Below are 11,933 nucleotides of genomic sequence, written 5' to 3'. Positions count from 1 at the left end.
ATTGCTAGATGATCTTTAAAATATGCTAGATTTTAGGCTAAAAGCTATTTGCAAATTTTATAAGCTATTCCATTTTTAAATATGCTAGATCTAGCCTGAAATAAACTAATCTGGCAACATTGCTCCACACAACCCACACAGCACAATGAGTGCGCTCTGCGCTCTCTCTTTCGCTTTGTGCTCGTCATCAATCGCTTTCGCTCTCATCGCCGTTGTCGTTGTTGTTGTCATTCGCTCACAATTGTTGAGTGTCATTGTTATTGTACTTAACAGCATTGAAACCATGGTGGTGGGGCTTTGGAGGGGGTGCTCGATTTGCGATCGCGTTAGATTCAATCTATGTGTGTGTGTGTGCGTATTGCATGCCTGTTGCGCTGTGTCTGTGAGTTTGGGAAATAAACGATGCGACGACACGCACGACGAGGCGTGACTTGTTATTCACATTCCAATCAACTGGACTGGTTGCATCTAGTCTTGTCCAGTGAATCACATATGCACATAGATACTCACACACTCATTGCCAGGAGCGGCATGTGAACTGTCTTATTGACAGTGAAACCTCCACTGGACGGACACGCATGGTTGGACATGGTTGCTTGACCTCGAGATTTCTCTTTCTTTACCTCGCTCGATTCTCAATCTGTTTTGATTTTGTTAGAAGCGTATTTTAAATTATTGTCGAATTTAGTCAGCTATATTGTAGACAACCGATATGAATATATTCCCCTGAATTTCAACATTCAATTTGTTTATGTGTTTATTTTAATTATTTACCATTTGCAACATATTATTTCAAAATTAATTGCTACATTTGTTGTTACTCATAATTCAATTACACTCAAAGAAGAGACAGCCATGGAAAGAATTTCTATGAGCAATCTCAGCGAAGCTATGACATAAAATAAAAACAATTTATATGAGATAATAATATGTATATATACTTTATATGGTCGGAGATGCCTCCTTCTACCTGTTATATACATTTCCTGCCGGCACAAAGTTATAATAATAAAATATAATAATAATATAAAAACATACCTAGATCTATCAAATTCAATGACAACTCGAAAAGAAGTTTAAATAATATTGTAAAATAACTCAGATACCTTTGCAAACATAATCTTAGTAAGGTTATATAGACGATTGTTTATTCTAGAAACACTTCAGTAAAGTAAAATTAAAGGAAATTATTATTATAACATTTTTATTTTTAAAAATTGTTATTAAAAATTAAAAAGACAAAATTCCACTATGGACATAACCGCGGTTTTAGACAATACCTAAAAAATTTTAGACATTGTAAATTCTGTTGAGGTTGGTGCGCGCGGGTGCTGTGGTCTTAACCGACACGGACCAAAAGAGCGCTGCGCCAACTTCTACGGTGGAGGGGGAACGTCTTCCTCTTCAGTCACCCCTGCCTATCGCCAGCACCTCCAAGGTTGCGCAGCGGGGCACGGGGGGGCTGAAGGAGAAGGCCAAAAATAGGGCGGCGACCCGTATTCACGCAAGGCTTAGTGGCGTAGCTAACCTGTCCGTCAAGGACCAGGAGAGGCTTGCCTGGGCCAACACGTGGATGCGGGAAAACCAACTTAGCCCCCTTCCAAAAGACAATAAAGTGCAGACCGGTTCTACCGGCCCTGCCAACAACAAGGTGGAGTCCATGGCAAGCAAGCGCCAACGGTCCGCTGAGAGTCCCAAGCAAGGGGCTCCAGTGAGCAAGAAGCTGCGAGCACCTGGCTCCACCAACACGGACTCGAACAGGACGAAACAGAGAGCAACGGTTGCTGAAACTGCCAGGCGGCATCTCGCCGTTGCTCTCATAGACAGAGGGGACCCTAACGGGAAAATGTCTGCAGAGCGGTGGCGGTTGACCCATAGTAAGCTGGTCGACGCACTGTTTGTCAGGATGGAGAATGTCCCAGACAGTCCAATGCCTACATTCGAAGGCACTGGCTGGCTGAATGGTGTCAAGATCCTGACATGCAAGGACGACCCAACATTGCAGTGGCTGCAAGCGACCGTACCCAAACTGGACGGGCTGTGGGAGGGGGCCAAGCTGGACGTGGTGGACAGGAATAATATTCCGTCCATGCCGAAGGCGAAAGTCCTTTTCCCAATAGTTGTCCAGGAGAGCGGGCGCTTCAGCTGCTTAAAAGCAGAACCCGGCCATACCGACGAGTGATTGGTCCGTGCTGAAGGTTGATGAACCTTTACCCAGTGGTGGGCAGCACGTGATCATTCAGATCAACAAGGAGGCCGAGGATCTGCTATATAAACGCAATGGGAAGATGGCGTGGGGCTTAGGGAGCGTGTACCTTCGCCTCAAGAAACGTCATCCGAACGACAAGGACACACACACGCTGAGGTCTGGGAGGTTGAGGCAGATCTCGGTCTCGAGAGCGTGACCGACGCCACCCAGCACCTCAGCCTGACTGACAAGACGGAGGAGGTGGGGGAGGAACTGTCCATGGAGACGGGCCCCCCCGCGAGTTTGCTAACCTCTAATGAGTGTGCTGCAACTCAACCTCCATAAATCCAAAACGGCTTCGGCGGAGCTACTCCTTGCCCTGGAGGAAGTGTCCGCCTACGCGGCTTTGGTCCAAGAACCGTGGATAGCGTCGGGCAACACGGTGGCTGGACTGAAGTCGCCCAACTATGATTTATACGTCCCGACATTGGTAAGCAGATCGAGAACTGCCATCCTTGTAAAGAAGGGGCTAAAAGCTCATCTACTACCTAATTACAGCAACGACGATCTAACCGTGGTGGTGCTGGAGAGCCGTGAAGGATGTTTGCTGCTGGCATCCTGTTATATGGCCCACGACAAGCCGGCTCCACCTGACGAGCTGCGGAGGCTGGTGGACATGGTCTGCTCCTCCAATAAGCATATTATTATCGGAACGGACGCCAACGCCCACCATAGCGTCTGGGGAAGTCCCGACATCAACGACAGGGGTGAGTCAGTTCTTGATTTTATCCTTAACCATAAGCTTAGACTAGCCAACAGGGGTGAGGTATCTACCTATGTAGGTCCCACCTCCAGTAATGTGCTGGACTTAACGATTTCAACTGAGTGTACCAATGTTGAAGAGTGGAGGGTCCTGGACAGACCCTCCTTCTCGGACCATAAGTACATTCAATTTACCATTCCTTTTAACAGGGTACCTGCGGCTCAGCCGTTCAGAAATCCCCGTAACACGAACTGGGCGAAATTCTCTAGCCTTGTTTCCAAGTCTCTTGGTTCGCCGGGTAACATCAACTCGGTGCAGGACCTAGAAACTAATGTCAATGTCCTTTCTGCAGGACTACTTTCAGCGTTTCGCCAATCTTGTAGACTCTCAAGACCGACGAGAAGATCGAAGCCACCCTGGTGGAACCCAGATCTCTCATCGCTACGTGGAGAGCTTACTAGCATGTTTCAACTTGCTAAGAAGGCGGACAACGAATATGTCTGGGACGAGTATAGGTCTCTCCTGAAGTCGTACAAGAAGATGATCCGATCATCCAAAAGGTCTTCATGGAGAACCTTCTGCTCGGACCTGGATAACATCAAAGACACCTCCAGACTGAGGAAGCTGCTGTCCAAGCAGGCTTCCAGTCCTAGTCTGCTCAAGTCGGGCGATGGAGCGTGGACGGAGAGCAGTGCTGAAACTCTTGAAGCACTGCTCTCAACTCATTTCCCAGGATGTATTGGAATAGAGAATAGTGACTGGCAGCTCTTTCCTAGTCTCCCAGTTATGAGACTCCCTGCCAGTCTAATTACAGATAACAAAATAATTTGGGCTATCAACTCCTTTGCGAAGGTCAGGTCGCCCGGTCTCGATGGACTTTCGCCAGCAATGCTGCAAGCCAGCAAGCCCACGATTGTTCCGTGGCTATCGGGTATCTATTCGGCGTGCCTTGCATGGGGTCATATCCCCACTCTTTGGAGGACCTCGAAAGTCATTTTCCTGCCCAAGGCGGGCAAATGCAGTCATGTGGTCCCAAATGACTTTCGGCCTATCAGCCTAACCTCTTTCCTGCTAAAAACATTGGAAAAGCTACTTGATTTGCACATCAGAAGCAACTCAATGCATCTGTTGTCCCCAAATCAGCATGCGTATACAAAGGGCAAGTCCATTGAGACTGCTCTCCATGCTCTAGTAGCCTCCATAGAAAAAGCGGACCACTATAAAGAATATGCCTTGGGTGCATTTCTTGACATTTCAGGCGCCTTCAATAACGTCACCACTGATGCTATTATGAAGGGCCTTACCTCAATTAACACGGCACCAGCGATCCACAGATGGGTCAACCGCCTTCTTTGTGACAGGCGGGTGGTGGCTACGTGGGGCGATGCGGCCATTACAAAGGTAGTGCGAGGTGGCACTCCCCAGGGTGGGGTTCTCTCGCCTCTCCTTTGGAATTTGGTCGTAAATAGCCTACTTCTAAAATTTACTAGACGGGCCCCAAGTTAATTGCCTATGCTGACGACATAAGCATTTTGATAACTGGGAAATGCCCAACCACCCTTAGTTCCGTAATGGAACTTACTTTGCGGGAAGTTAAAGCATGGGCCGAATCAGCCGGGCTCAGCATTAACGCGGATAAAACGGACCTTATCCTCTTCACGAAGAGGTATAAGGTACCTGCGTGGTCCCAAAAATAGGCTGCACTATGCTAAAGCCGAGCCTAGCAGTAAAATACCTAGGTGTGGTCCTGGACAGCAAACTGACATGGAAGCTCAATGTGTTAGAAAGGGTGAAGAAGGCCACCGGAGCCTTGTACATGGCGAAGAAGATGCTTAGTTGCACTTGGGGCCTCTCTCTAATCTAATGCGGTGGATATACATCTCAGTTGTTCGCCCTATCCTCACCTACGGTGTTCTAGTGTGGTGGCAGGCCACTGAAAAAAGGACGTACCTATCCATCATGGAAAGGACACAGCGTCAAGCGCTACTGTGTATCACAGGCGCTCTCAGGTCGACGCCAACTAAAGCCCTCGAGGTAATAGCTGGTGTGGAACCATTACACCTATACGCGCAATCCATAGCCGCAAAATCGTCCCTACGGATTGCCGCTACTGGCAATTTGGGTCTGCTAGGCTATGGTCACAGCGCCATTGGTAGGGAGACTAGTAGAGACTTGGACTATACTATCCCCTTACCAGTACTGACCATATTAACACTATATTCTTGGAACCGGAGTGCTGGCGGGAAGGGTTATGCATTCCCGAAGCCCTCAACCTCTTCACCGACGGTTCGAAGATGGATGATGGTGTCGGAGCGGCCGTATACTGCCCGGACCCGGTCTCCAAACAATCCTATAAACTCCCAGACCATTGCAGCATCTTCCAGGCGGAAGTTTTTGCCATTGGCAAGGCTGCCGAATTGGCTCGGGGTTTACAGCGTGATCACACCTCTATTAACATCTTTGTTGACAGCCAGGCTGCAATAAGATCAATGCACTCTGATGTGGTCAAGTCCAAAGTTGTCCTGGACAGCAGAAGAGCAATAGAGTCGCTGAACGCATCTGCGGTCGTGCGAATCTATTGGATCCCAAGCCACCAGGGCATCGATGGCAACGAGATCGCAGACACTCTCGCCAAAGAGGGAGTGGGGCTCGATGTTGGCAACATGTGCAATGTTCCGATATCCCTGCGAACTCTAGGCAGTGAAATTGAGGTGCGCTCTAGACTTCAGTGGGACGCGAGCTGGCGTAATGCCAACTCGTGCAAAACTGCAAGGCTGATGTGTGCCTCTACTAACAAAAACTTAACCAAATTCGTCATGCAGCTTTCAAGGAAAGACTGCAGGCTAATGCTAGGCATTTTAACTGGCCACTGTATGTCAGCTGTCCATGCTGTAAAGATGGGCATCACGAACAGTGATCAGTGCAGGAAATGCAACGAACCGGGGTTAAGGAAACACTTGAGCATCTTCTCTGTAGATGCCCAGCGTTATCCCGACTCCGGTTGAAATACCTTAATTCGCCGTGCCACAACGATCTTCGGGACGTCTCACGGCTATCTCCTAGGATGCTGCTGGCTTTTGCCAAAAATGCATCCATACTGCGCGATTTCTGAGACGTAGATAAGCTACCGGTTCAGCTACGGACCTCCACTGGTCTATGCTTTGCCCCGTACTGGGGCAGCCGGTCCTACCTAACCTAATTCTGTTGAATGGAAACCAGTATTTGTAGCAATACTACATGCATGTCGATACATAACAAGTACAATGCCAAGTCTACCAAGTCGAGTCATTCGAATAATACGACAGCTGATACGAGATCTGCAAACTCTTTTAAGACCACAAAGAACTCTCATCACGGTAGCTGACAATTCTCCTTCAGCTTTGGAGAGGATTGCATCAGATTTCAGAGACCGACGCCGCAAGCATGGTAAGCATCTGATCTAACAGATTACAGCTCGAAGAATAGCTCTGAAATCAATCTTCAATTTAATTAGTATAATTTACACAATTGTTTCATCATACCATTATTATTACCTTTCTGATTAAGCTCAATTTTTATTCAGAATGAATCAAAATCAGAGCCCGCAAATAACTGTTGACCGTTGTCTGCAAATCTTTACTATTGATGCTGTCTCGGCTATTGATGCTGATCAAGAATATATATATTTTATTGGCTCGGAGATGCCTCCTACCTGTTACATACATTGCCTTCTACCCTATGGGTAGCGGGTATAAAAACGGTCGACAGTTATTTGCGAGCTATGATCAAAATCAAATTCCTCAACTATCCATTTTGTTGACAAAAGTCACATTCGCCTCGAATTTTAAATCGAATATCTTTGAACTATCAATTAGGTTTAATTTATTTTGTAAACAATTGTTTGGAAAATTTAAATTTAGTTTAAATAATAAAAATAAATAAATAAATATAATTAAATAAATATAATTAAATATAATTACATGAAATCACAATTATTATTTAGCGTTCAAGTTCTAGTGTCTCGATTTCCTGTTGTCAAGCAATGCATAATCTTCATTAGTAAGACGGAGTTGCTTTTGCATTATACATATCCCGATTGTGTTTTATTCGTAGACAATATAGAAGTTTTCTTCCAGTCCCGTCTTGTGTAGACACAAGATGCGAAAAGAATTTATCATTTCAGTTTGCCGTATATGCGGAACTGCCAGCGCAGCCGAGGGAAATTTAAATTTCCCTCTGCCAGAATTTATACTCGACGTTTCTTGTAGAAAGTATGCGGTCCAGCTCTTGCCGAAAATCTAATTCTAGTGCTTAGTGCCTTAATATGCAAAATAAAAATACGCTCAAAAATATATGCAGTAAATAAAATGTTTATTGTACTTTAAATTAAATGTATTTAAACTATAACAATGAGTACTTAAAATTATATATTATCTAAACAGTTTTACTTATAACTAAACAATTATATTTATATTCTATTTATTATTTTCTAATTTTTCTAATTGCCTTGCCCTGGCATTGGCCTTATAATTTCTATTTTTAAATTTAAAAAACGCCTCTCGCACAGCTTTTTTGTGGTCCTCAAAGCTATAGTTGTCAGCCTGGAGAGCTTCAAATGGCGGTACTTGTTGAATGCCTTCATCTTTGCAGTGCCGGCGTAGTTCATCCCCATCAGCACATCCTTGTGGAATATCCGCTCCAAGTTTTTTAGTATACCATCTGGGCAGAGCATCCTCCTGAACATCGCCACATACTTTAATGGAGATTCCTCTATATTCGTATTGAGTACGGCGATGTCCTCCTCCGATCGCGAGGGGAACTCTGTTTTTGCCGGTACCACAATATTGGCAATTTGGCTCAGTATTGCAACACATAATACTGAAAATAAACCGAGATTCTTTATTTACATAAGATTAGAATAAATAGAGTTAAAAAGTATAAACTTACCTGTACTTGTTGTATAAAAGACGCGTAGTAGACGAGTCATCTAACGATCTACAGAAAATTCTTGCAGTCTCGGTCTTGGAATGACACGAAACACAATTGGGATGTCAATATGAGACTCCTTTCAGTAAGCTGAAGCTAACTTTCCACATTCATTCGAAAACAATATTTTGTGCCGATTAATGTATGTATTGACACATCATCTTAGGATCAAAAGGAACCTGGCCAAACTACCTGGCCTGCGATCACTGGCCCAAACAACTATTTCCAAACTTGAGAATGGAAAGCTATCGCACAAAAACATGATGAAACAAATGCCCCGTTTGGTGGCGTTCCTGGTGATAGAGGAGTCGCGGATTCCGCGCAGGAGGATCCCGATGCATAATCTTCATTAGTAAGTTGCTTTTGCATTATACAGAAATGTACACATCTTAGGATCGCAATCTTTCCCAGTTCCATGTCGGTTCGCATTGAATCGCCAAGGATAGCCCATCATTCGACTTCGCCTCTTGCAGAACTCACGCAAGACTATGTGGGCAAGGCCCAAGGCAAGGTGTTATCTGTGTATTTGTCACAAGGTAATAAAAACGTTAAATGTAGCTGCTGATACTTGCAGATTTGTGTGTTATCAAATTTAAATTTGCGACGCAACCTGCAGCTTCTCCTTTGCTTTAGTGATTTAGTTTTGTGTTTGTGGACAATTTAACATATTCTTTTTTCGCTTATTTAAATAATTATATAGTATATCTTGGTTGCTAATATGAAATTTTAGCACTGTAACTCCATCGGAAGAATTTTGGCGCTTAATAGGCATATAAGCCATAATAAGGTTGTATATAGTCCTCCGATGTATCCAATTTTTACTGTATATACAAAGTTTTTTTTTTTAAATTTTGTAACTTCAATGTAATGTGTATTTTAAAGGTAATAGTCAGAGCTCGTTCTGTCTGTCAAAAGTGTCATCGGTGCTATAAAAATTCTGTGCGAATTGACTACAATTGACTTAGAAGCAAAGAAAAAAAAATAATTTTTTGATTTTGTGCTTCATTTTTTGGATTAACGTTCACTTTCAAACATCCCGCATCGTCACCTTCGATATCGTCCTCTTTATCTTTTATCTGACAGACAGACGGACATGGCTATATCGCCTCGGCAGTTGTCGTTGATCAAAAATATATGTATAAACTTTATAGCGTCATCTACACTATATAGTCAATGAATCAATTGACGCATTCTAAATTCGCTGATAACCGTTGCTAAGTTTTTAGGAACACGTTATGTTGGTTAAAATTGTAAATGTTGATTGAAGCGCTTTACTACTACTATTATCCATTCTACTGTATTATGCGTGAATTGTTGGTACTTACTTGATAAAATAAATAAATAAAAGAAAAAGCCCGTTCAAAGTGCAAAGGTAACGCAAATATAATTGTAAAAAATTGCAATGTTAAAATTATTCTAGCGAGTAATCGGCACAAAATATTGTTTTCGAATGAATGTGGAAAGTTAGCTTCAGCTTACTGGAAGGAGTCTCATATTTGACACTAAATTCAAACGTAAAATGATTGCAAGTTGAAGCTGAAATTTGTGATAGAGTAAACTGAAATTAAACTCAAGTCAATCTGATACTCTTTCATCTCTTACTCGTTGCATATTTCTCTCATGTTCGATAATGTAACAGCGCCTGAAACCGATATGATTTAAATAAGTTCTAAAAGTATCCTATTTCTATTGGTAGCTAAAGTTATTCGAATAAAGATCGTAAAATCTCAGTTAAAGTTCTGTTCACGGTTGCCATTCCAAAAAAATGTTTTGTACCAAAATTTTGAAAAAATGTACCAATTTTGGCAAAAATGTACCACAAATTTTTTCACGAAAGATTTTTTGTATTTCACAAATTGTGATTCACAATATATAGTATAACTGTTTTCGTAGGGATAGACCTTAGATTGGCGCATACATATTTTCTCAATTGACACAATACGTCGCAAATCGACTGTATGCGATATTTTCCAGTGTTAGTCATGGTTCCATTTCTAACTGATACAAAATTTGTGTCTGGTGGAACAGAGCCATTTGTTAAAATAATATGTGTGAACCAGAGAACGTCAAGGGTGTCACTTTTTGGCACCCGAATCACACTTATAAGTTTGGAGTGCTTGTCGCACTCACAAACAAAAAGAATAGAACAACACACCCAAACGCACAAATCGCTTTCTGTGTTTCGTGTTTTTGCATTTCGTCACTCATTGAAACAGTAAGCGTAGATTCTATTTCACAAGACACTCAAAAATTTAGCTGAGATAAGTAAACTGCGTAGTGCACTTAAAGCAAGTGTACCAAAAGCAACGGTAGATCACAAAAGGCAATGCGCAATAATGCGCAGTGAGCGAAACACTCATGCTTTACAGTTATGATTTCGAGTGTCTTTGACTTGTATGAATGCATGATCACTGGTTTTTTGGTCGCTTGATTTCAGTTGTTAGTTGAAGCCTGAGAAGGAATTAGCAAAATGCCTGAATCGCCGGACTCTATAAAAAGTAAAATTGATTGTGGAACGTACACTTTAACACAAAAACATAAAGGAAGAAGTGTTATGTGGAACATCGTACATTCTATTCTTAAAGAAGACGAAAGTGCCGTGGAAGGGTGGCTATTTTGCTCGACCTGTCGTAAAGTTCTAAAATTTGTGGCTGGCCACACATCAAATTTGTCTCGGCATAAATGTTGTATGACATTAAGGCAACCAAAAGAAGTGACGAAAGTGTCGGCAACAGACAAAGCAGAAGCTATTGAGAAATGCAGTCAATAGATTGTCCAAGATTGTCAGCCGTTTTCATCAGTAGCCGGACCCGGATATAAAAGCATGGTGCAGTTTTTTATCAAAATTGGTGCTGCCTATGGGGATCACATAGATGGTAAGTCGAAAGGTCCACAAAGACGATGAAGAAAAAAAAGTGCTGATATCATCGGAAATTCAAATTGCAGCAGATACTGCAGGATTAGCTGCCACCGTTGATATGTGGTCTGACCAATATTTACAACGAAACTTCTTGGGCATCACAATTCATTATCTTAAAAACGACGACGACATGCAAAAAAATTGTTAGGTACTTCAAAAAAACCAATTTGCAGCATAAGTTAAACACATCTCTAAAGAGTTCATGCCCAACAAGGTGGAACTCAAACTACGCAATGCTGAAATCTATCGACGATAATTGGGTGGCTGTCTACAATATATTAAGCGAGAAAGTGGCCGAAAGATTGATGGATGTCAATAGATCAACATTAAAAATGTTAGTTGAGTTGCTGGAATCCTTCGAAAGGATTTTTAAAGAACTTCAAACTTGCAGCTCGCCTTCAATTTGTTTTGTGCTGCCTTCAATTACAAAAATTTGTGTTCCATGCGAGCCGAATATATCAGACACCTCATCAATTGCAACATTAAAAGAAACAATAAAAACAAAAGTTGTTGACATATGGACAGCAAATTTGACCATATAGCACAAGGTGGCGTTTTTTTTTTGTATCCCCCGGCTGCACATATGCAGGATGCAGACCTGGCCGACATAAAACAGCAGTGTGTTTTAGAAATGTTAAAAATTTGTATTTTAGCAAGCAGAACATCTGTTTCAAAACCAGCATTTTTTTTCCCAACCTTAGTTGCTGCACCATCTAATAAGAACTCTAGAGAATCCCCAATAGAAGAAATAGAACAATATTCTAGAGAAAGGGTTATGTTAAGTCATGATTTCGATGTACTGCAGTGCACTATGGTATTTTTGCGGCATTTTTACATTTTTTTTTGTGTTCGGTATCATTAAATTGACTTTATTTTTTGAATTAGAATACTTCAAGAATACTGAAACATATTTTTAAAAAATTTTAGACTTCGTTGGTAATTTGTTATTCGTCCATATTTAAAGACTATGGTCTGGACCCTCTAAAAAAAAATTGGCGGGAAAATTTTGTGATTTTTTCTGTCAATTTTATATTCAAATATTAAATCAAACAAAAAAGCTTGAATATGGAATTTAATTGTCATGGTATGTAATTTTA

General features: G+C 42.1%; 2 protein-coding genes across 5 annotated transcripts; one reads left to right on the top strand and one right to left on the bottom strand.

Moving 5' to 3' along the window:
• Positions 1–5,166: 5,166 nt before the first annotated feature.
• Positions 5,167–6,789, top strand: LOC132797892 (uncharacterized). The gene is made up of 2 exons (XM_060809639.1): positions 5,167–6,377; positions 6,514–6,789. Exon 1 carries the CDS (start codon positions 5,246–5,248, stop codon positions 5,954–5,956), a length of 711 nt encoding a protein of 236 aa, XP_060665622.1. The 5' UTR covers positions 5,167–5,245; the 3' UTR covers positions 5,957–6,377; positions 6,514–6,789.
• Positions 6,790–7,315: 526 nt separating this feature from the next.
• LOC132797893 (uncharacterized) lies at positions 7,316–9,382 on the bottom strand. Of its 4 annotated transcripts, none has more exons than XM_060809640.1 (3): positions 9,242–9,381; positions 7,878–8,434; positions 7,316–7,827 (listed from the first exon to the last, which is right to left on the bottom strand). In XM_060809640.1, exons 2-3 carry the CDS (start codon positions 7,915–7,917, stop codon positions 7,406–7,408), a joined length of 462 nt encoding a protein of 153 aa, XP_060665623.1. In that variant the 5' UTR covers positions 7,918–8,434; positions 9,242–9,381; the 3' UTR covers positions 7,316–7,405. The 4 variants fall into 4 exon arrangements, 3 of the variants coding, with proteins under 3 accessions (XP_060665623.1, XP_060665624.1, XP_060665625.1); XR_009633820.1 differs by having other exon boundaries at positions 7,318–7,808; positions 7,878–8,737; positions 9,242–9,382; XM_060809641.1 differs by having other exon boundaries at positions 7,878–9,381.
• Between the last annotated feature and the right edge of the window lie 2,551 nt (positions 9,383–11,933).

This window comes from Drosophila nasuta, unplaced genomic scaffold (assembly GCF_023558535.2).
Source record: "Drosophila nasuta strain 15112-1781.00 unplaced genomic scaffold, ASM2355853v1 ctg30_pilon, whole genome shotgun sequence".
NCBI lineage: Eukaryota > Metazoa > Arthropoda > Insecta > Diptera > Drosophilidae > Drosophila > Drosophila nasuta.
The sequence above is the reverse complement of the archived record's forward strand: the minus strand, read 5'-3'. Positions and strand labels throughout refer to the sequence as shown.